This window comes from Portunus trituberculatus, chromosome 14, assembly GCF_017591435.1.
Source record: "Portunus trituberculatus isolate SZX2019 chromosome 14, ASM1759143v1, whole genome shotgun sequence".
Lineage (NCBI taxonomy): Eukaryota > Metazoa > Arthropoda > Malacostraca > Decapoda > Portunidae > Portunus > Portunus trituberculatus.
In genome coordinates this window covers 14,916,603-14,941,683 of record NC_059268.1, presented here as the reverse complement: position 1 = coordinate 14,941,683, position 25,081 = coordinate 14,916,603, and the positions used below count along the sequence as shown (strand labels likewise).

Below are 25,081 nucleotides of genomic sequence, written 5' to 3'. Positions count from 1 at the left end.
TTACGAGTTTTTAGCATTGCCATTGTTCCAGCATTGTGACACCTATGAAGGTAAATACATGATACGAGTCTCGAGCTCCGCCACGAACTGCAAGTAAGTGTTCTCGTGGTGAGAAGTCCGTCAGATTACTCATCTTTCACCTATTCATGACTCACGATTTGTAGGTAGAAGTGGTATGGGAAGGTTTAATGTATTCAGGTCGCGGCACAGGTGTGACTAGAAGCCATCCTCACCTGGTGGCAGATCAAACACCAGCGACCAGACTGCCCCGCCTGTCTGGTCCCTCCCCTTTAAGTGGCTACCGTAAAGAGCATCACTTGGGATAACCTCCCCACACGTCTTGTTTATTATTCACAGGGACAGTGCATTTTTGTCCACTTCATATAGTGATAGGTGGAGAGCAGGGCGTGGCTCTCAGAGGGTGACGGGCGTATTATACAAACGACCAGGCATGAATGGATCTAATGATTTGTGTGTGTGTGTGTGTGTGTGTGTGTGTGTGTGTGTGTGTGTGTGTGTGTGTGTGTGTGTGTGTGTGTGTGTGTGTGTGTGTGTGTGTGCTTGTGTGTGTGTGTGTGTGTGTGTGTGTGTGTGTGTGTGTGTGTGTGTGTGTTCATTCATTCATTTATTTATCAAAGATACACACACACACACACACACACACACAGATAAACTACAACAGAGACTTACGCAACAGCAATGCGTGGTGAGGAGATAAGAGACGGAAGCAGCGTGACACCGACGAGTGAGGTGTTGAGGTGAGACACAGGAGTCACATCACGACAGCAAAACCCGAGTCCACCACAAAGGTTAGCCAGGGCCGGGGTGTGGGGCACGTCCTGGCATCTCAACACCTACCTGGCACTGACTGTAATTAATCCCAGCCTTCTTAATTAAAGGTAATGTCTTAACAATAAAATAATGCGGCTTCTTGGATGCACGCTACTCCACGGTTGCCGATTTTCAAATACAGGGCAAATGACCACGAAATTCACAGTAATGCATGGAAGGCATATGTTGACGTCTTCATTTCAGAATATTTTTTCCTTCACTCACACGACTTTCACGACTAAAGAGAAAAAGCAGCGGTGTGGTACGTGGGTTTTTTTTTTTTTTGCACGATACGATTGTGTGTGTGTGAAACAGTGTCTCTGAGAGAAATAAATTTATTCCCAGACTTCCCTTCACCGCCAGGGCAATTGTCGTACTGCGTAATTCACTATTTTCTCCAAATCCACCTTTAGTTTGCCACCCTGAAGTGCACATCTTGAAAAACTTGTGTTATGTTTGACTCAGAGCACGTTAGGGAGCCTTGACAACGCCCGTGCATCGGTCCTGTTATTGGATAGGAGGGGAGCGCGTAGCGGGCGGCAGCGCTGTACTATTGATCAACACTCGAGCCGGCACCACCATCTCGTGCACCCCCATGGATGCTGCTATTGAAGCCCACCTTACCAACACCGTCATTACATGGCAAATAACACATTTTTCCCAAGTATTCTCTTCCTCTTCAGACACCTTCACATAAAATTTTTGCAGTTTCCAGGAGTAAATGATAACAGTGATAACGCCTTCCAGATCACCACCGGCCGGCGTCTAGTCTGGCTGGCGTTCAGATCGTCGTTCGGGGCTAGGCAGCAGTGGGATCCGCCCTAAGTATCATACGTGAGAGAGAGAGAGAGAGAGAGAGAGAGAGAGAGAGAGAGAGTGTGTGTGTGAGTTGATTATTTAAGAGTAGAGGTCGAGGGTTTCTTTCCCTTAAGTAACATCGCTATCACTGATTACATTCAGCCCTTCCAAGCCTTCGATCCTCCAGCTTTCCATAGTCGCTGAACTCTGCCATCGGTGCAATACAAAGGCCGATGATGTCACGTTCATCTTCTTGACCTATAGAACTGAATGAAGGATAACGTGCCCAACATTTCCCTCTCGCCAGTCACATAATGAAGAAGGCAGACACAAGGTCGGAGATAAAACTTGGACACGTGGACGATCACCTATGCCTGTCACCACTAGATTAAACTTACAATAGGTGACTGTAGTGTTTCCAATGATTTATAACCATTACTACCATTGGAGGATAGAGCTGGGCAATTGAAATATAGCTCTGCTCTATCTAAGTACGTTCACTTCGCTTCTTTACTAAGCATCTCACAGTCATCGCCGAAATTCGAAACAAGAATCTGAATTGTCGTGATTGCTTTTCTCAGTAATCGGATCGAAAGGCTCCACTAAACTAAATCCCTCAAAGAAATCTCCCAACATTAAGCAACATAAAGGGAAGAGGTTGCGATCCGTTGAAATGAGATATTCGGAAAGCTGCTGCAAATGCCATAGACACCGGGACAAACACACATGGAATTGTTGCAAAGAACTGAAGGAAAGAGAGAATTGGCAGTGAAGATTATAGAGAGACACGAAGGTTTGGGTTGCGTGGGGAGAAGAGGAGGGCTGAAGTCATGAGAGTGTTGTTGACAGAAGAGCGAGAAGGCAAAGAGAAAAGGGAGTCAGATGGGAAATAGTGGGAACCCTGCATGATAAAGGATATCTGGTGAACACTACTATAAATAACGAAAAACAGGAAGAAATGAAAATACGAGGTTACCGACTTTTGCATGTTACATTTCGATTACACTAGAAAAAACATCAGAAAACCTAAACTAAACAAAAAAGTAAGTTGATTAGAAATAACATGTTTGAGAGTGCAGCATCAGATTTCTCTCCTTGAGCATGGCTGGCGAACACAAACACAGACTATATGGCCAGCAGTGTAAACAAATGCAAGGTGAAGGTAACTGACACACGCCCCTTCCACACTCACACGTATGACCTTGATAGATTTCTAAGACTACACCAGAGCTTTCTAATAATGTGTTTAACGATGATATTTTTTTTCATAGGTAAGTAAAATATGTCTCAGTGCTGTTATGTAATGATGACTAGAGTAACTTCAGTGGGATGATAAATGGATGAGCTAACAGTATTCAATTCGTGAAGTATCTATAAGCATATTCATATAACTTCACTTCATCAGAGGGCGGCTGGTGGGATTGTTGAGGGGCAGGGGCCGTGGAGAATAAGTGGCAACCGGGAGGTGCTTCATCTCACCACTTGTGTTACCGATAATGTTGTGTTGCCTCCATTATCGTTACCCTCTATGGTGTTTGCAGATCTCTTCTATAATGACAGTCTCTTGGGCGTTGTCCCAGTGACATTCACCTCTGTCGATGGCTGATTCACCAAGCAATTTTCATGTTACTGTCAGCTTTTGAAATATCTTTCGGTGCTTCAAATAGATAGAAACTACGAGTTAAGATTAAGAAAAATAAGGAAACCGCGAAAGACAGGTCAACTTCAACATTCACAAGTCAGCCCCTGAACATTCTTAAAGCAATTCCTGCACACTGGAATAGCTTTTCGTAGAATGTTCAGCGTGCCGCAATGTTTCATCATGCTATTCTCTGTTTCTGTCGCCATGCTGAGGAAAAAAAATGCAATCATGGAGAAAGCTTCTCTGTTTCCTCCAGTCACTGTGACAGGGCGCTTTACCGTTGCCGCCACGATCGATATCCGGAGGTATACAGTGTGGTTCCAACTGTCGGACAGGAGGGAGGGAAGCAGAAGGGAAGAGTTGCATCTCTGGGTTCTATTGTGGATCAAGTTGGTCATGTGTATTCTCAAAACGAGAAATACAAGCCAAAGTTTGCCACATCCATAGTGCCAAGGTTAAGCAAAATGCAAATGTTGTGGATGTTGCGTGGTGTGCTGGCGTGCGTGCGAGTGTTGGGAGGCTTTCCCTACACGTGGGACTCTGCAAGCGGGTTCTTTATTCGAAGAAAACCGTTACTCGTCTGGACAATGGCCATCAGCCTCCTTATTTTCCTCCTCGCGTCAATGTCAGTGATCATGTTTGACTTGAAGGGAGGAAAGGACATGCCGGTGATCAAGACGACAACACTGGTGGTGATGAGCAAATCATGGAATATAACTATCGTGTGTTTGACGCTGAACGCCGTCATAGCCCAGCGCACCCTGGCAAAAGTTGTTCAAGGCATGTTCGAGCTTCCTGGTTCAAAGAAGCACCGCTTTAAGAAGCTAAACACCATATTTGTCATGGCATCAGTAATAATGGTTTTCGTGCATATGGCATCCATGATAACCCTAGGACCACTGGCATCATTCCCTACATCGATACCATTACTCAGGTGATATGCTTCGCGGGTATCCTGCCTTGTGACACCAACCTCTTTCTGTTTCCTTTGCTCTTTTACGTCATGTGTTCATACATCTCCACTGCCCTTGAAGATGGCTTCCAGTTCTGCTGCGTAGTCATGAGGGAAAGAAAGAAAGCTGGCTCAAAACATGACATTGTATTAAACCCAAAGGACAAGACAAGTACAGCACCGCTTGCCAACCTCAGTGCCAGATTTGAAGTTTTACTGTCTAACGCTACTGACTTAGTTTATCACATAAATGACATCCTGGAGGGAACAGTGAAGTACTTTAGCGTCCCAGTAGCGATAACTTTGCTAAATGAAACTCTCTGCTTGACTAGCATGAGCTTCCTCACTATAAACGATAGCGTCTCCTTCCACGCGACCATCTTAACTATCCTTTTCTTCATAGGCAGCTTCACGCGGACAGCTCTTATCTTGGCTGGACCGGAGCGTCTATTAGCAGAGGTAAGTCGGAAAGTTTTATGCAGAGTAAGCAGTATAATGCTAGAATACCTACGAAGAAGTTTCTATGATTTCAGTTTTCACAAGTATGTGGAATAAACTCTATCAACATTGAGACATATATGCAGGTTAGGATGTGTTCTTGCATCATCAAGATTGTCCCTCTTAGTGGATTGTTTTATCCTCGCATGCAGTCAATCGGGTCTAAAGTTCACATTTTCGTGTACCAGCAAACTTCAATATCGATGCTGTAATGAGTTAAGAGACCTCCGATAAAAGAAGGAAGGGGTGAATATAGGAATGGACCAACAGAGACTCTCACTATCATTCTATTGTTTGTTTTAGAGACTCAAGCTAATAAGACTCCTACGACGGCTGAAGATGTGTACGTCCAGTGCGATCGAAAAGCAGGAGGTGAGGGCTGCTGGCATGGACTAGATGTGATTCAGAAACGCCTTCCCCTCTCACTACGATAATTTCCCAAGGCCACAGAGGCATCTAGCCGGGTTTTCAAGACAGTTTCTCCTTTTCTTTAAACTAGAAGTCTTGCTAATCTATCACCAGAACCATGAAAGTACTTTAAAAACACGAGTATCTTCGACTGGAGCCTTTGGAGAGCAGTTTCAGAAGTACTGTTCCCTGGGCTAATAATACTTGATTCTGATCCATAGAGTTAGGAGTGTTAAATTATCAAAAGATTTTACCGTAGTAGTGGTTGAATTAGCGGTAAACAAAGACGTACCATAAGCTCCCGTAGTTCCTCCCTCCGCTCACTGAATTAACAGCAGGTCCCTCCGCTCACTGAAAAGATAAGGTTTGGGTGGGAACGTGTCGGTAGGACGCTAAGGAGACACATGTTCTTCAGATGGATGAAGCCATTACTGCTCTCCAGGACGGACCCGTCTTCAGGATCTACGGCATATTCACCCTCGGGCCACACTGCTTCCTCTCGGTAAGTGGCCGCTACGAGAGCCACAGAGCAGGGAGGAACGGGAGGTAAAGTGTGCTCAAACACCGTGCTGCCTCAGTTTTCAAGTCTCGTTCAGTTCTCTCTCTCTCTCTCTCTCTCTCTCTCTCTCTCTCTCTCCTTGGTGACCATTACTACGGCGATCTTCTCTTCCAGATGGCTAGCTTCATCACCACTTACGTCATCATTGCTTACCAGCTGGACACGAGTGAGAAGTCTGTGATGCGCAACCCAGCAAACCTCAACTACCAGCAATAGGCGAGATGCTTTCCATTACTGTCACTGATTCAGCCTTCAAGTTGTTTTCTCCTTATCAACGACAATGATAGATTAATAACTGATGTTACTCGTTAGCTATTTTTTTCTTTTTTTATACCATGTGGGCTTTTCACGGGAATTCATGGGCTAAAGGGGATACTTAGCTATTTGTCTATTTACAGCTTTTACTCATTAAGTTCTTATCTATTTTTTCAGGCAAAGGCGGAGTAAAAAGGTGAATATGCAAGGAAGGAAATGATGCAAATAGCAGCTGTTACCACTACCTCAGCATTCCTTCACGAGAGAATGATAATGCACGAGTTGCAATGTTTCTTTGAGTTTACCATAACAACGAAGCCGCGCCCGTTTTCTTTCTATGGCGTAAGCAGGACTGTAATAACACACTTATGCAATACCCTTGCTACACACACACACACACACACACACACACACACACACACACACACACACCATCTTAAGCATATGACGCCTGAGCTGAATTTGTCTACTAACATTGACTCTCTCTCTCTCTCTCTCTGTGTGTGTGTGTGTGTGTGTGTGTGTGTGTGTGTGTGTGTGTGTGTGTGTTTCATTTTTTCTCAACTTATTCATTCGTCATCTTTCTATCCTTCTCCTCTACTTTACACCTAAAATCTATCCACCAGACAACATACATGCCTGGCGAACCTTCCAGAAATAATATATGAATGACAAATCATAAAAGACTTTGTACCTGAAAAAAAAGACTATTAATATTTTGCATGAATGTGGAAAAGGAAATGGAGGTTTAAATCTGTAACTTCTTCATATTCACTACTAATCAACCTCTTCAGTACTGGGACGCATTTTTACCACGAGTTTTGGGTACGATTAGACAATTTCCTTTACATTAGGAAGGGTTTATGGGGGTCAGAAGATTAATGCACAGAGTCTTCACTATTTTAATCCCCACACGAGTTTCTGAAGCTGTATAAAATCGCTAAATAGCAAGCAGAATGAATATGTAAATGCGTCCTGGTACTGAAGGGGTTAAGCAGAGATATTAGCGAAGCAGAGAGAGAGAGAGAGAGAGAGAGAGAAACACGTCATAAGGATTGGTTACCGAGGTAGCAGTGTTGTGACGTTGAAGATTGTGTCCCTCCACGCTTCTTTCTCGCCAGCCATCCTCACAACTTCCCGTGTACACTTTCTTCACCCAGATCTCACAACACACTATCAATACATTTCCTGCCCTGCTGTCGTCTTCCTCTCTTCCTACAATTCTTCTTGATACACAATCTTCGAGGAAAAATATTAAGGTTCAGCAAATGTAATCTTATCATATCTGTAACATGTGGAATAAAAGTGTATACAAATATTTTCTTTCATATACTTTTTATTTTAATGTGGTGTATTGCATGTAATATACTCTAATGCACCTACTAGTGTGTCTAAAGTTAGTCAGCCAATTAGTCTTGCTGCATTTATATATAACTTTAATTAATCATTCATTTTTTTATACCTATTTCATCTTTCCCTGGTAAACTCTGGAATGCTCTGCCTACTTCTGTATTTCCAACACACTACGACTTGACTTCATTTAAGTGGTTTCAAGACACGTATCCCCATTCTTTTGGCTAACTGTATCGGACCTGCAATGGGACTGGCAACTAAGTGGGCCTTTTTATTTTTATCTTTTTAGTGCCTTTAGCCAGCTTTCACCTCTTACATAAAAAAGTAAATGAGTGATTGTACAGGTGTTCATCTCTACCTGTTTTGTGGGACGAACCGCTTCACCTTTCCTTTAATCCGTCCCTGGAAGTAAATTTTCTTCATCTAATTCAGGCACGGCATAATTCCCGCGAGGATGACGTCACTGGGTAGTATTCGGGCGTGTGGCCGGGCACCGCTCACCACTCACCACCCTTCAGGCACACTCTTGCCAGGCACCTAACTGATTCCACTGACGCTCGTGTGCTGTCTCTTATGTAAGCGGCAATGAAAACATCAAAAGAAAAGTTTGTTGACTGTATTAATACGTCCTCCTCCTCCTCCTCCTCCTCCTCCTCCTCCTCCTCCTCTAGTCTGTATATACGTTCTAATTGTATTTTTCTTTATGTATTTGATGTTTATCCTTAGATTCTTATACGTCAACACACACACACACACACACACACAAACACACACACACACACACACAGACACACACACACGGTAACCCAGCTCCAATAAACACGCTTAGCTTTCCCAAAATTCTCCTTTTCCTTTTCTGTTTTTCTTTTTAGTGCATAACTTCCTATGTTCCGCCTTGGTCTGAGTGCTATCAGGGCTATATCTGGATAACAGTATACCAGTTAGTCATGTGTAAAGTACTGCGTAGCTGGTAGTGTGGGTTGGGCGGGGTGAGGTGGCAGGGGTGCGGCGCGGCCCTCCCATGCCTGCCTGCTGACGCACTAAACACAGAAATAGCTTGCGGCTTTGGCACCCGCCCACCAGCTGGATAGGCTTTCTTCCCTGCTGTGGTAACCATCCCAGTGCTCTCATTATTCCTTTTCAACAAGTAACTTTCTCTTCTTTCCGAGACCACAACTGCCACATGAATAAACACGGCGCCAGGCTTCTAACACCTCACTCTCTAAGATGGATGCAGCAGCTGACCTTGTACACACAGCAGACACCTACATCCATAATAGCATTAATTTATAAGTCCCTTGAGATTCAGAGAGCACCGCTAGCCTTGGTTTCCCTACTTACCAGCAGCGTCCTCCCCGCCATCTGCGCCCCTCCCCCTTCGCCAGCGGCACCCCACGTACGCCCCGCCGCCCTGCGAGGTTCAGTGGTGCGGGAGGGTCGCCTACCTGTGTGTGTGCCAGGAGCGGAGGCTGCGGGACGTTTTCACGCACTTTGGCCCACCACGGTGAGTTGACCCCATTTTGTTGGTAGTGCGTCGGGAAGCTTTTCATTTGAGAAGGAGTGTCAGGGGGGAAGTCTGTCATCCCACTTGGCAAAGAATCTACTACAAGGAATGGTTGTTTTCGGCTATTTTTCTCCTCGGCTTCCTAACTGTGTATTCAGCAAAGGAGAGTAACTGTGACGGGCGGCGTTTCGTGTTCGCTGTAAGATATGTGCATTTGTAAGAAGACCGTGGTATGCAGACGCTGAGAATTGTTTTTTTTCTGGTATATTTACACGGGAAAGAAAAGTGAATTGAAATTTTTGTCAAGACGGAAATAAAATAGACAATTTATTCCCATTTTCCTCTAAACTGTAATCCTTCTCCGAGTAAAAGAAAAGTTATGGGGTTTAACAAAGAAGATTCAGCAGCCTTTTGTGTGGTACCCTGAAATCTTAATGAAGTGAGAATCTTTGTGGTTTATTTCTCTCTCTCTCTCTCTCTCTCTCTCTCTCTCTCTCTCTCTCTCTCTACCACAATTTTCAGTGAGACATACCACTATGACAGTAAATACCAGCTGTTCTGTCCAGTGTTCAATAGAAATGGACCATGCTAAACTCTATTCATTCCGTGACTGTTTCTCTTGTTCAGGTTTTTCTCTTTAGGTGTTCTCTTCGATTTAGCACAAAGATAATCGTGTCGCTGTCCATCGCTGTGTGCTCTCCCTTTGTTCGTGTCCCGCATTGTGTTATGGCATCAGGAGTACAAATAAACAAACTCTCTAAAGGACGATTTCTCAAAGTCAACATATATAATTAAAGTCTTCAGGAGTGTTCTTTCCTATAGATAACATAAAATCATTGTCAACACTCTTGAAAACCCCAAGCAACTTCCACTAGAACTTGCCGAATGAATGTAGCCGAGATGGAACGCCAGATAACATGAAAAAATGCGACCCATTGTCAACGATGAGTGACAAAGTACAAACACAGCATACTGAGACAACAGAGAACTTTTGTGAACCAAGATTGACTCCAAGCAACTTCCACCAATGCTGAATGAATGTAGCCGAGATGGAACGACAGATAACATGAAAGATATGACCTCTTATTAACTGATGAGTGACAAAGTACATACACAGCATACTGAGACAACAGAGAGCTTACGTGAACCAAGATTGAGTCCGTAACACTTCACAGCACATAGGTATACAGGAAGTAGCTATTTCGTCTCCGTGTGTTGCTCGGTACTTCGGTATCCGGGGAAACTTGCCAGAATTAGTGTTGTAATCCTACGTTACGGCCGCCACTGGGATACAAGGGTACGTCAACACTCTAACTTTTCTTACCAGGAGTTTTGTGTACGATATGACGATTTTATTGACGTTAGGAAGGATCATGGAGCTCAGAAAATTAATAGCCAGAGTCTTCACTATTTCAATCCCATACATGAGATTCTGAAGCTGTGTAAAATCGCCGAATAGTAAGTAGAATGAATATTTGTGCGCGTCCTGGTAGTGAAGGGGTTAAAGTTACTGAGATCAACAGGAAAACGTGACTATGGGAAAGGAAACATAACATTGGAAGAAAACGCACCACAGGTTAGGTTCTCGTTTTCGTTTCAATGAATGGATGGTATAAGGAGAAACTTTACTAATAGGATTGATTTAGTTTACTTGAATTTGAGTGATATGATACGGAACATCAGTATTCATCGCGTACTGTAGCAACTGAAAGTAAATACCTGTAACCCAGAGTAGTTATAGTTTACTAAATCATCTTCCCTCAATTTCCGTCACGACATACGAATAAAAACTTCATAGTCAGTCCTACTCAATCGGTAAATTTAGTCGATATTCTAATTACGGAAGCTTAGTTAGATAAACACTAATTCTATCTCCTGTAACTTGGTATGATTCCCTTTTCTATCGGATCTCTTTGCCTTAACCTCTTCAGAATTGGGACGCATTTTTACCTTGAGTTTTGGGTATGATTAGACGATTTTATTGACATTAGAAAGCGTTTATGGAGATCAGAAAATTAATGGTCACAGTCTATTCTAATCCCAACATATGTTTCTGAAGCTGTAGAAAACCAAACGCATTTTTAACTTGAGTTTTGGGTATGATTAGACGATTTTATTGACATTAGAAGGCGTCTATGGAGATCAGAAAATAAATGGCCACAGTCTTTACTATTTTCATCCCAACATATGTTTCTGAAGCTGTAGAAAACCAAATAGCAACCAGAATGAATATGAAAACGCGACCTGGTACTGAAAGGATTAATGTCCCTAAACAATTTTGCGCCTCACCTTCACTATTTTCAAAGGATTCTAGTTGAAGTGAAACGGATTTTTAAGGGTGTTTCTGTAACTTTAATGGAATGTTAACAAGGCATTTGCATTACCAACAGGACAAATCACCTTTAGAACTCGGCTAATTGTCACTGTGGCCCTTAAAATTGGTCGCCGTGAAAGGAAGTGTTTTTCAATATGACGCTTAGTGTACAGAGCAGCGAGTTAGCGCGATCGTAAGGCTGTGAAATGCATTACCGCTGGCCTTTACCCTGTGACATTCACGTCCGCCATACAAAATATGACTGATTTCTGACTGCTCTAGATGTTCGAGGGGTGGCAGCGACCATTTTGAGATCAAGGTTAAGTGTTGTTAGTTAGGGAGGCACACGGGGTCGGGCAGCACATCCTGGAGCCCCGCCAAGACTTTGTAGAGAGCACGTCAGCACACTTTACTGGGCCCTAACTTCTTACTGATCTAAGAGTTGTCCTTTTTTTTTTTACATTACCTTACGTTGTTGCAGCTTTAACAATTATATGATTATACACATGAATTAAGTAATAGATTTGTCTGTATATGCAATGGTAATACTTATTTTTCATTCTAATTCTTAACGTCAAGCATTACGGTTCCTGTTTGATGAAATGTTACAGCAAGGACGATCAAAGCCAGTGTTTCATAAGCCAGGTGTTCTCTTACGCAAACAACGCTTGGCTCTTGTTTAATAATTGTTCACTCTGCTGCAGCTCCAATTCACGGGACGGTGTTGGTGGGGAAATGTTTTGACTTTTGGTGTGTGTGTGTGTGTGTGTGTGTGTGTGTGTGTGTGTGTGTGTGTGTGTGTGTGTGTGTGTGTGTGTGTGTGTGTGTGTGTGTGTGTGTGTGTGTGTGTTCAGTTATAGATTACATAATATATTTGACATGGGCATCCTTTTCCTGTTCATGTCAGAATTATGACTAACTTTCCCTAATACAATCTCACTGTACTGATTGAAATATATATATAGATTACATAATATATTTGACATGGGCATCCTTTTCCTGTGCATGTCAGAATTATGACTAACTTTCCCTAATACAATCTCACTGTACTGATTGAAATATGAAATGAAACGCGCGCACACACACACACACACACACACACACACACACGAATAAAAAGTAGTAATTTTATGAAGCTGACTGAGATATTATGAACTACTTTACAAGGACACAAAATAATGAATTAAGACACTACAGTACTTCAACTTCTTATTCTGTAACTATTAACCGTCCCGCCAGGCTTACCTCGCGAAAAATGGATAGAAAAAAAAGCTCTCAGGTTCCTTTATTACCCTAGATTAATTTTGAAGCTGAGGTGACCCGAGAAAGCCTCCTCTCCGTCGCTGCCAGAAAGTTCTCTTCAACGCCCCATGCACCACGCCCACCCATTCCTGGAGCCGCCCATGCTTATACTCGCTACCTATTCTTGTGTCTTCTACGTAACACTTAAAACTCCTTGTAAATGGGACGATGAGGAAATAAATTGGCGATTCTATAAATTGCCTTTACTTATGATAATGATAACATGTTACGTTTTTTTCTCCTTCGTAAGGCATAAAACTTCTTCAAAATGGGAGGATCAAGAAAAAGTATGGAGGAAAATTGGCGATTCTATAATTCACCTTTGTTTAAGATAATGATAATCTGTTTACGTTTTCTTTTCTGTAAAGCTTAAAAACTCCTTCAAAATGGGAGTATCAAGAACAGTATGGAGCTAAATTGGTGATTATATAACTTGCCTTTGCTTAACACCATTATTAATAATAATAATAATAATAATAATAATAATAATAATAATAATAATAATAATAATAATAATAATAATAATAATAATAATAATAATAATAATAATAATAATAATACGAGTAATGTTCTATAACTTTGCTTAATCCCTTCAGTACTGGAACACATTTTTACCTTGAATTTTGTTTACCATTAGATCATTTTATTGACATTAGGAAGGGTCTATGGAGGTCAGAGGATTAATGGCCACAGTCTTCACTATTTCAATCCCCCACATGAGTTTCTGAAGCTGTATAAAATCACCAAATAGTCACCAGAATGAATATGGAAACACGTCCTGGTACTGAAGGGGTTAATGTGTTCTGGGAGCTTCCTTGAGTATAAGTCAACTCGCCTGACATATGGTTCCTGTATTCTGATGGTTTTGAAGGCCACAGCTGGAGACAAGAACAAACAGTCATTATTCATTACTATTTACATGAGGTACAGTACATCCCATTCTTATCTGTTACTAGAAGCTCCCTTGTCTTCAGCTCTCGGGGTTCGAAGTGAGGGCTGTGGAGATTCTTGATAACCACACCCTTCTTCCCCAAAAAAGGAAAGACTTGGTTGGGTTTAATGCCTATCGACTGCGCAAGGGTCATTAAGGCAGACTTGTTAGCTTGTGGCCAGTCCTTAGCTGGTGAATGAAGAGAAAACATCACTAATCTCACCATGTAACTGCCGCGGGTTAGGATTGAACTTGTGCCATCTGTCCTCCCATCAAGTCTTCCCGTTTTCATTCTCTTCTTGTGCCGACACTGTGGACAAGCGATACAACGAAACAAATTGATCCCTTATTCATTCTCTTCTTGCGCCAATAATAAGTGATAAAACGAAACAATTTGGTCACAATTCCATTCTTTTCTTGCGCCAATACTGTAGACAAACGATACAACGAAACTTGATCCGTTATTCATTCTCTTCTTGCGCCAATACTGTATAGACAAGAGATAAAACGAAACAATTTGGTGTCTAGCTGTCTGAATTCCACGACCATTGACAATAAAAGTACAGCATTTGTCCCCACGCGAGTCAGCGGCAACGGGCGTTAATACCACAGAATGAGCCAACAAACCCGTGTTCCTGACAGTTCGGAACACCCAACAAGACAGGAGATTAGTCCAGCTGGCCCGCTACCCACAATGCACTGCGCTCTTGACAACACGGGGTCCTTTTTGTTAAAACTCATTAGATTTTCGTAAGGACTATTAATAAATGCCAGAAAGGGTCATTATTCCTTTTTCATAATGTAGAATTCCTTTTTAAATTTGAATGAAAACTCACCAAAAATTTCGAATAAAGGTTTTAACAAATCCATGAAAGAGTCAGAAAATTTGAGAATAGTAGTAGTAGTAGAATAGTAGTAGTAGGAGTAGAAGAAATAGTAGAAGTAGAAGTGGAAGTAAAACAAGCATGTAGTAGTAATAGTAACAGCAGTAGTAGTAGTAGTAATAGTAGCAATAGGAGTAGCAATAAAATTAGTAGTAGCAGTGGTAATAACAGTAGCAATACGAGTAGCAGTAGTAGTAGTAAACACACGTAGCATAACACAACAACAAATGCAACCTTGAACATGTACATAGTTACAGCCAGCCATAGTCTTCCTGTTTTTCTCAGCGTCAGCACAAGTGAGGTGTGTGGTACCCTTGGAAGTTGGGACATAATGATAAGATCGCTTGGCACTCACTCCTTCGCACTGGCTGTCTTTATTTTGTTCAGAGTCTCGGTGTTGGGTCTGTGAGGAGTGAGGACAAAATTGACAGAGGAAGGATGAAGGAAAGAAGGTTATCCTGGGTCGGTGAAGAGTGAAGACAGAATTGACTAAGTACGAGTGAAGGAAAGAAGGTTATGCTGGGTCGGTGAAGGGTGAGGACGGAATTGACTGAGGAAGGGTGAAGGAAGGAAGGTTAAGCTTGTCACACACTACACTGACTTCAAACTAATTTATTCCAGACCTTGAAGATAAGACTACAATTATGCACAGTTCCAGCACTATCTATATTACCCACTATTACAGCAATTTCACAACCTGAAGGCACGCGAACAAGGTAACACTACCACTTCCTGTTGCTCTCACTCCTTCACTGGTCTAAGGATTCCTGTTTTGTTTCGAAAGGTACAGATCTCAAATTAACGTTGTATTTCTATCAAAACTCCTGATTAATATCAACCAAGGCCTGCTGAAAATAGTCGACGAAATGTTTCAGTCCACTGTCCAAATATTTTTTGATATGAAGAATCTTCCATGGTCTATTCACGAAGGAAAAAGGGATTGAATGACTGGAATAATAAGACGAATGACTGGAATAACGTTAGAAATGACTGGAATAATACGATTGATCAAAATAACAAGGAAAATAAGAACATAATAACCGGAATAAAGTGAAAAGTGACTAGAATGCAAAGAATCACTGAAATAACATGAAGAATGGCTGGAATAGTTTGCATAAAGACTGGAATGACATGGAAGAAAAAAAATAAACACAAGGTAACTACACTTCCTGACGTCATCAACTGTGAGTCACCGGAAGATGAGTCATACATTGGCAAGAAAGAACAGCAGAGGAAAGAAAAAGAAAAGTTATCTGTCACATGCTTATTTATATACTGTGTCTATATGTATGTGTGTGTCCACCTGTTTGTCAGTCAGTCTGTCTGCTTATATATTTATTCGTCTATCTATATCTATCTACCTATCTTTTTCGTCTGTTTGTCTGTCTGTCCGTCTGTTTACCCATCTACGTGAGTGCCTACCATTGTCTGTCTGTCTATAAACCTATTTGTCTGTCTATATCAAGCTATCTACCCATTTTTGTTGTCTTTGTCTGTTTACTTATTTGCGTGTGTGCTTATCTGTCTGTCTGTCTGTCTATATACCAATTTATCTGTTTATGTATATCAAGCTGTCTACCCATTTTCTTTTGTCTGTCTGTCTGTCTGTCTGTTTACCTATCTATGCGTGTGCCTACCATTATCTGTCTGTCTGTCTATATATCTATATGTCTGTCTGTCTGTTTACCTATCTATGTGTGTGCCTACCAGCCTTTCTGTCTGTCTGTCTATCAGTTGGTCCACATTTCTATCTGTCTGTTTGTCTGTCTATCTTCCTGTCTGTCATAGCTAACAATAGAACTTACAATCATGAACTTCCTACTAAGACGAAGTTTTTCCCCTTGACCGGAAGCTTATTCAGAAAGTAGAAACACGTGGTTCAGTTTTGTCAAAGTGGGTATATACTCATCATTGTCTTTCCTAAACTTTAAATGCCTAATTTGTGCATAATAAAATGCTGTGGACATAGGCCAACACTTCATGAGGCCAGGTGGTGGTGGTGGTGTGGTGGTGGTGGTGGTGGTGGTGGTGGTGGTGGTAGTGGTGGTGGTGGAGTGCAGATTTTAAGAGTATATTTAACTTTAAATAGGGCCTGTGTGTTTGTGTGTGTGTGTGTGTGTGTGTGTGTGTGTGTGTGTGTGTGTGTGTGTGTGTGTGTGTGTGTGTGTGTGTGTGTGTGTGTGTGTGTGTGTGTGTGTGTGTGTGTGTGTGTGTGTGTGTGTGTGTGTGTGTGTGTGTGTGTGTGTGTGTGTGTGTGTGTGTGTGTGTGTGTGCTTATGTTTTACCTAGTTGACTGTATTTAGCTTCTTGAGATAAAATTATTGATTTAAACATTTCATATCATGTTTGCAATATCTCTTTTTTTCTGTTTGTTTGTTTTTCTTCACCACACAAGATGTCCCAACCTACCTGCTCCTGTTCGTACTTCCTTTGTGTTCCACTGTGTCTGTCTTCACTGTCCTCCACTAAATTATACTTCTGCTTTGGAAGATAAACATTTTTTTTAACATTATCAAACATCTAGTCTTGTCTTTTCTCAAAATTTATTCCTACGCACCTTGTCCTTCTATCATTCTTTATCAGATGTGTGTGTGTGTGTGTGTGTGTGTGTGTGTGTGTGTGTGTGTGTGTGTGTGTGTGTGTGTGTGTGTGTGTGTGTGTGTGTGTGTGTGTGTGTGTGTGTGTGTGTGTGTGTGTGTGTAAGAGGATGTGAGCTTCTTTGTCAAACGCCTCAGAAGAATACAAAGATGAAAGCTACAGAAATTTCGTTTTAGGGGCCGCCGTGGTACAGTGGAACCATGCGTGCTTTGGGATCCTAAAGGTCTCCAAGCGCATGGGTTCGAATCCTGTCCACGGTCTGAGTGTAGGTTGGGCTTCCTCACTCGGGGCAACAGTTTCCTAGCGGGTGGGCTTTAAGATAGGAGGTACCCTAAAAAGTATCCCCTTTAGCCCATAAATTCCCGTGAAAAGCCCACATGGTATAAAAAAAAAAATGTAGGGTAACTCTAGCTACCCGTATTGAAGTGAACTCCTGCAGTACCATGACGTTTTTCTGTATTCATTCTGGTTACTATTTGGTGATTTTATATGAAGACTGTGGCCATTAATGTTGTGACCTCCATAGACCCTTCCTAATGTCAATAAAATAGTCTAATCGTACACAAAACTCAAGGTAAAAATGTGTCCCAGAACTGAAGGGGTTAAATATAAGCAGTAATCGCCGCACATTCCTTAAGGTGTTGATGGGGAAGGGAGATAAAAAAGTTGTATATAATGTACAGGTCACCATTATAGCCACGACATCTGCTGGTGTTTAAACTCGCTGGTCCCCTGAGTGAGGTTGAGGCGCCAAACTGTTCCTCTTGTGTTTGGGGAAATGAAGCGACAACCTACGCCTTCTGCCTCACGGGTTACGAGCGCTAGTAAAGGCGTGAACCGGGCGTCTTTCTCAGTGGATTTGTGAATTTAACAGTTTGTGTAGGAAAAAAAATGGATAATTATTTCTCCACATTTTTTTTTTGGAAAGTAGCAAAACAACAAGAGTAATTATTCTCGTTGTTTTTAAGACCAGCCTTGATATAAAGCACTCCCTCCCAACAGCCACGGATTAAGGTTACATTTGTCCTCTGTTGGTTTTTGCATGCCCCGCCACGACGCAAACCTTGACACACACACACACACACACACACACTATTACTACTACTATTCAGCTTCATTCTCTCCACGCCTCCTCTGTCAGTTAAACATAAGAAAGTGGGAAGCAGCAAAACTTAAGTAAATCTAATAAGGGCGAATCCCGTACAAAACACACACACCCATATATATTCTAAATTATTCCCAAACGAATGTATAGGTAAACTGGTGCGATGAAATACTGGTTGGTCTTGGGTTGAAGGTTTTACTCAAGAAATGGATTGTGAGATTAGTTAGTGGTATGAGAAACGTGTGTGTGTGTGTGTGTGTGTGATATTTCTCCTCCTCCTCTTCCTCCTCCTCCTCCTCCTCTTCTTCCTCCTCCTCCTCCTCCTCCTCCTCCTCCTCCTCCTCCTCCTCCTCCTTTTCCCCATCTTTCATTATTCCCATCTTTCATCATCTACGCCTCACACTAAAAGATTATTACACATATACACACACACACACACACACACACACACACACACACACACACACACACACACACACACACACACACACATAAACATCTCGTATCAATATCTTGCCTAACACAGTTCATCTATAGTTCTTATCTTTCTCTGCAGGACACCGCTTTTGCTGACGCCACGAAACAAAGCGGGAAGGAGCAATGTTTCCTCATATGTATAAAGTGAGGTAAGGTGGGCTGGGGGTTTGCTGGGATAGGCTGGGGGGCGGTATAGGTTGAGCTGGGACAGATAACGAACACTGAATGACTAGGGTAGATGTGCTAACTACTGCTTCTTCTCTTTTGTGATATAGTCGTTTTCCTCTCAATCTGATGTGAAGACTAACCAGGTAACGAACACTGGATGACTAAGGGAGATGTGGTGACTACTGCTCCCTTTCTTTTGTGATATAGTCGTAGGTAAAAGATCAACATTCAGACACACTAATACTCATTTTTCACTCAATCTTATGTGAATACTAATCAGGTAACGAGCATTGAATGACTAGGGCAGATGTGCTAACTAATTCTTCTTCTTTTTTGTGATATAATAAACAAAATAGGAGTAGCATTCAAACACACTAACACTCATTTTCTACTCAATCTCATCTGAAAACTAATCAGATTCCAACATGTGTTTTTTCCTATTCCCACTTAGGAATCCTGACTTCTTTTCTAAATAGAATAACAAAAGCGCACTTAAAAATCCCAGTAATCTCCATTGGCGCATTATAGAGTAAGTGAGACAGACGCAGGAACGTTGAAGAACACCAATCTTAGGTTCATATCCAGACTCCAGACACACTTTGCTCTCTCACCACGACTATTTTCAGAGGCCACTTAGATGATTTAGGGATTTTTCAAGAATTTTCCTTCTGTTAATAGCGTATAAGTCTTGTCATTCTGTCATAAGAGACATAAAAGCACCTTAAAAACTCGTGTAACTATAAATAAAGCCTTTTGAAATAGTGGAAGTGAGGCGCACAAATACGAGGTTTAATCTTACTCTGATCTATTGTCGCCATACAAACTCTGACAGCTGGACTCTTGACAAATCAAAGGACTTAAGATTGAAGTAAAAGGGCAACGCACAATGGAAAAGAGTGCAGGTTAATACAAAATTCGGATCATGTCAAGATTAGCGAACATTCCAGCTCTCCTCGTTTCCCGGCTTCCTCTTCGCAGCTCTTTCACTCAGCTGGCATGACGTATGAATTAAAATAACCAAAACTAACCTAACCGTAACTTTAACCTAACCTAACCTTAGATAAAATTAGCATTATGTTAAGTTAGGCTAAAGGTTAGGTTACTTTTGCCTTTACATATTTTCATATACGCTAAGTGAAAGATCTGCAACGGAGGAGCCGGGATACGAGATGAGCTGGAAAGTTCGCTAACACTGACATGGTTCCTAAATTCTAACCAAGACTGTCTAGATGAGATAAACAGAACGTGAATCAACGGAAAGCATTGCATCACTAGATTAGCCCAGCGATGCCTTTCATAACCCAACCCAAGAAGTGTGTCAGGTGGAAGGCAGGTGGTCGCTTCATTCCTGTGAGGGGCAGTGTGTTTCCCTGCCGAACCTCGCAAGCAGCCAACAAGGTCCCGCAGTGCATCCTTGATATCACCCGTGCCAAATGGGATTTTTTCTGCGTTACGGGTGCGTGTATTTAGGAGTCAGGCTTAATTGTGCAGCTGTACCTGAGTGTAAAACCTGACATCGCTCTAGAAGATATTTTGATTGTGGCTGTTCACAGAGGGTAATTGAGAAAGTTGTATAAGCACAGTGTTGTTTATCTATCATCGCATAAGTTGTAAGTTGGTGTTTTTTTTTTTATGCCTTGAGGTCTTATTATCAGTATATTCAAACGTCAGGGAGATGGTATTATTGTTTTTCGTATATCATTATATGTTTATACAAATTATTTTCACTTTTTTACCTCACTTTTATCATTTACATTCTATTCTTACTTTGTTTTTTAATCTTTTTTGTAAAATGAGAAAGAAAACACTATTCATCACAGCTATCACTACCTTACGTTGATAAATAACCAGCATTACATAACCCCAGCGCACATCCTGTCTACACATCGTATCCCAGATAAACCCGGAGGCCAATGACAGGAGGGACGCTTCCCCACCTTCCCCCCACACTCCATCTTGCCGCTGAAATAGAGTCTGTCAAGTATTACATCACAGTTTAGCACCATCACATGTCTGAGAGAGAAATGTCCCTTGTTTTTTCTCTCTCTTTTATCCTTCACCATGTGGGCTTGTATGAAGTGGCTCTTCTTCACGGAGCGACGACTCAGAATTGCCTGTTCTAACGCCAAGTGCCAATCGTAAACAGCATCGGGGAATTTAATGTCTGGCACCTTTATGACACTACCGATTTGTTGAAGGCTTCCGGTCACTTTATCTCTTCTTGATATACCCAATGAAGTTTCAACCCTTTCAGTATTGGGACCTATTTTTTAACCATGAGTTTTGGGTATGAGTGGACGATTTTATTTAGATTAAGAAGGGTCTACGGAGATCAGAAGATTAATGGCCAGAGTCTTCACTATTGTAGTCCCCCATACAAGTATCTGATGTTGTATAAAATGAAATAGTAAACAGAATGAATAAGAAAACGTGGCATGGTACTGAAGGGGTTAAGTTTTCCGTACCTTCCTCTTTGTTTCGAATACTCTTCGTCTAACAGAGATGAAAAATAAGAACATCAAAGTATAGAAGGAGCCGCAAGATGCCAGACGTTCACATATTTCTATCCATAATTCATATATTTCTTTAAAAAGTTCATAATAATTCATGTCCAACAACCTGATTACTAGTACTATTCCGATCATCTGCAAATCTATTCGTGAACTAATATCTATCGAATCAATTATGTGATTTTAGTATGAGTAGCATCGATAATGGTCATAGTTATCTAGAATCACTCTTAGGAATTACACAAAAAAACAACTGTCGCCTTTTTAATCTCTTTAGTACCATGACACGTTTTTATATTCATTCTGCTTACTATTTGGTGATTTTAAACAGCTTCAGAAACTCATGTGGGGTATTAGAATAGTGAACACTGGCTATTAATCCTCTGATCTCTATAGACCTTTCCTGATGTAAATAAAATCGTCTAATAACACCCAAAACTCAAGATAAAAATGCGTCTCAGTATTGAAGGGGTTCATGAAGCACGGTGATTAGCGACAGTTGTATGTGAAGTGCTTTAAATAAACACATTTCCTTGATGACAAATATAATGTTTACAAAAACCGGATTGCCGAACAACATAACAGAAATGACAAGGCTGAGTGTCGCGTACCCATGATGCCCAGCTGATGCCGTAAGCCACACATGACTCAACACAGCTGCCCTGACTCATCAATAGATGGTTTGACATGGCACGCACATTACGCAGAGACGAAACTTTGACGGCGTGGTTCCCTGACACGAGAGACACGAGTGGCACTGAGGCTCATAAAGAAATCGCTAAGTCTGAGTCACTCTACCGGAAACACACACACACACACACACACACACACACACACACACACACACACACACACACACTGTCCATTGTACTCTTATTAAGTGTACTCTTTGGCCTCACTTTCGCTTCAAAGCTTTATCAGATTAAGGAAATGTAAATAGATTAAGTCAGGTTGTTTTTTTCCTTGTCGCTGTGCAGGACAAGTTACGTGTGTGTGTGTGTGTGTGTGTGTGTGTGTGTTTCAACTGTGTACATTTTCACTGCGCAGCGACACAAACACTACTTCTCTCTACAACCAATCGATCGGTGCAATAACACATCTTCTTAATCACTTATGTCAGCTAGAGGCAATTTAACAACACGCACCTTTCCGCACTTGGGGCAGCTGTTGATTCACAGAGCGTAGTGCCAACCATCTGCACAGGCTAATATTAATCTGGAGGTATCCGGGTCAGGCAGGAGCAAGGCAGGAGCAAGTGTGTCGAGCGCCCTGCCACGCCCAGAACCACAATACTGACCCTCGTTTAAGTACACGATTGGTTACACTGCTCCAGGGCAACGTTCAGGATGTTATGGAATTGCTTAACCCCTCAATACAGTGACACATTTTTAGCTTGAGATTCGTGCGCGATTAGACCATTTTATTTACATTAGGAAGGGTCAATGGAGGTCAGAAGATTAATGGCCAGTCTTCACTATTTTAATTCCCTCATAAGTTTCTGAAGCTGTATAAAATCACCAAATAGCAAGCAGAATGGGTATGGTAACGCATCATGGTACTGAAGGAGTTATTGTTACAAAATCTTTAAAAAAAATCAATCGATGAATTAAAGAAACAATGTAAATGTCAAACACTTGCTAATTTGTATTCAAGTGAATCAATCCTTGCATGTTCAGTATACTATAACTAGCGACAGTCCCACTCTATTGCACCTAAACAATTTCTACTACAAGAACGATAATGGGGCCACAATACTGACCCTTGCTCAGGTACAGGATTGGTCTCACTGCTCCAGGGTAACGTTCAGGATGTTATGGAAGTGCTTAACTGTTACAAAATCTTTAAAAAATCAATCGGTAAATGAAAACAAAAAAAACTATGCAGATTTCGAAAAACTCTCTCTCTAGCTCATTTTCATTCCGGTGTGTTGTAAGAACATAAGAACATAAAAAAAGAGGGAAGGTGCAAGATACCGCCAAGCCTACACGTGGCAATCCCTGTGTGATTAAAGCTACCTAATTCTATCTATCATCCCCATCCATGAACTTATCTAATCTTCTTTTAAAGCTCCCTATTGACTCAGCCCTGACCACATGACCACTGAGACCCTTCCACTCATCAACCCTTGCATGTTCGGTACTAACTAGCACTTAACTTCTTCAGTACTGGGACATATTTTATTATGAAGTTTGTTTGGATGTAATTAGAGAATTTTATTTAAATCAGGAAGGGTCTATGTAGGTCAGATGATTGATGGCCAGAGTCTTCACTATTCTAATTCCCACGTAAGTTTCTGAAGCAGTATAAACTCACCAAATAGTAACCAGAATGAATACCAAAATGCGTCAATGGGTTAAATACTTTCTGCTACAAGAACAATAATGGTGGTGCCGCTGAGTAAGACCTCCACGCCCACCAGCCACGGCCACCAGCCACGCGCATGCACTCACTGCCACTCGTAACACCTAAACAAATTAACACCGAGGCGCGCCAAGCAACCTTGTCTCGGCTGTCAAGTTGTCCGCCGCTGTCTGTTAGTCCCAACAACCCGTGCCACTTTCCCCACTTTCCTTTTCATTGTCGTTTGCAGGAAATGGGTCAAGAACGGAAACACAAAGGATAAAGAGAGAAAGGTGTCCGCTGTCCCTCAAACTACGCGACAGCAGGAGACTTCAAGGATTTTTTAGTCATAGTAATTGAGGGTTTGCCAGGGTGAGTGTCTAAAAAAATTCAGCACTATTAACTCCTTCGATACTGGGACGCTTTTTCTACCATGAGTACGATTAGGCGATTTTATTTACATTAGGAAGGGTCTATGGAGGTCAAAAGATTACTGGTCGGTTTTCATTATTTTAATCCCCACATAAGATTCTGGAGCTGTATTAAATCCCCAAGTAGTAAGCAGAATTGATATGAAAACGCGTCACGGTACCGAAATGTTTAAGAGAAAATACGTAAAAGATCACCTAAGCACATCTATGGCCACTAAAAACCACATGTATGTATCAGAAAAAAAAAGTATTGAAGTATACAGACCTAGAATCCCATACTGATTTAATTCGCTGGTTGACACGATGTTCTTTTCTCAAGGCAGCGTAAGAGATGCAATAGTAAGGAGTCAGAGAAAATAACACTACGAATTCCATCCATACATCATTGAACCCTTACATTTCAAAGACTACCAGAACTTGACTCACGCGCAAAATATGAGACGAAGAAAGAAAAATGTCGCTACATGCACTTGCTACCCACGGAGAGATATAAGGCAAATTGAAGCAGACACAAACAAAAAGAAAAGGAGTTCATGTGGTAAATATTATGAGTAAGGAACCAGAACGCCTGCCATCTGGTGCTGGTCTCGCCGCCCACCTTCACATCCCGAGTGCTCTCTCCCCTTAACAGCCAAAATACCCCATGAAAAGAGAGAGAGAGAGAGAGAGAGAGAGGTAGGCAGGCAGGCAGGCAGGCAGACAGACAGACAGACAGACAGACAGAGAGAGAGAGAGAGAGAGAGAGAGAGAGAGAGAGAGAGAGAGAGAGAGAGAGAGAGAGAGAGAGAGAGAGAGAGAGAGAGAGAGAGAGAGAGAGAGAGAGAGAGAGAGAGAGAGAGAGAGACTGTAATTTCCTCCCTCACTCGCAAAACCCACTCAAAAACTAATAACACACACCTCAGCGGCAAATTACGTTATGCTAGGTAAGCTCATTTCAATTTGTGAGAATTTATCAAGGGTGAACACTATTCTGGATGGAATCTTCGTGTGGGTGGAATTTAATTGGATATGACGTAGAAACTAATCCAGGTGTGAAGGCAATCTGCTCCAACCACACACCTCTATTTTCTGAGCCGGATAACTCACGTACTTATGATAAATTAACCACGTGACTGTCACAAGCATTCTCCCGCGCTGAATCACCTTTTTTATGAACGCTTGGATGGTGGTGGTGATAAGGAACGACCACCAGGCAGGGCGATGGTAGGTAGGGAAAGTATG

The 25,081-nt window shown here is 41.8% G+C and overlaps 3 protein-coding genes across 21 annotated transcripts in view; 2 read left to right on the top strand and 1 right to left on the bottom strand.

Moving 5' to 3' along the window:
- The window catches only part of LOC123503397, a 25,973-nt gene extending 24,434 nt beyond the window's left edge, over window positions 1-1,539 (bottom strand). The window contains exon 1 of the mRNA XM_045253139.1: window positions 691-1,539. The gene's annotated coding sequence lies outside the window, so the exon portion shown is untranslated. The remainder of the gene's footprint in view (window positions 1-690) is intronic.
- A 1,701-nt stretch (window positions 1,540-3,240) lies between these two features.
- On the top strand, window positions 3,241-6,436 carry LOC123503399. The gene is given in 6 exon segments (XM_045253147.1): window positions 3,241-4,138; window positions 4,141-4,682; window positions 5,025-5,093; window positions 5,545-5,631; window positions 5,803-5,904; window positions 6,121-6,436. Coding segments are annotated over 5 exon segments (1,497 nt in total). The 5' UTR covers window positions 3,241-3,441; the 3' UTR covers window positions 6,121-6,436.
- Window positions 6,437-8,654: 2,218 nt separating this feature from the next.
- The window catches only part of LOC123503394 (trichohyalin-like), a 53,611-nt gene continuing 37,184 nt past the window's right edge, over window positions 8,655-25,081 (top strand). For 11 of the 19 annotated variants that reach the window (XM_045253126.1, XM_045253124.1, XM_045253121.1 and 8 more), the window contains exons 1-2: window positions 8,655-8,800; window positions 18,491-18,560. In XM_045253126.1, the coding sequence (XP_045109061.1) occupies window positions 18,535-18,560 (26 nt within the window). In that variant the 5' untranslated portion in view covers window positions 8,655-8,800; window positions 18,491-18,534. The remainder of the gene's footprint in view (window positions 8,801-18,490; window positions 18,561-25,081) is intronic. The other 8 variants (XM_045253129.1, XM_045253127.1, XM_045253128.1 and 5 more) reach the window with 1 other exon arrangement.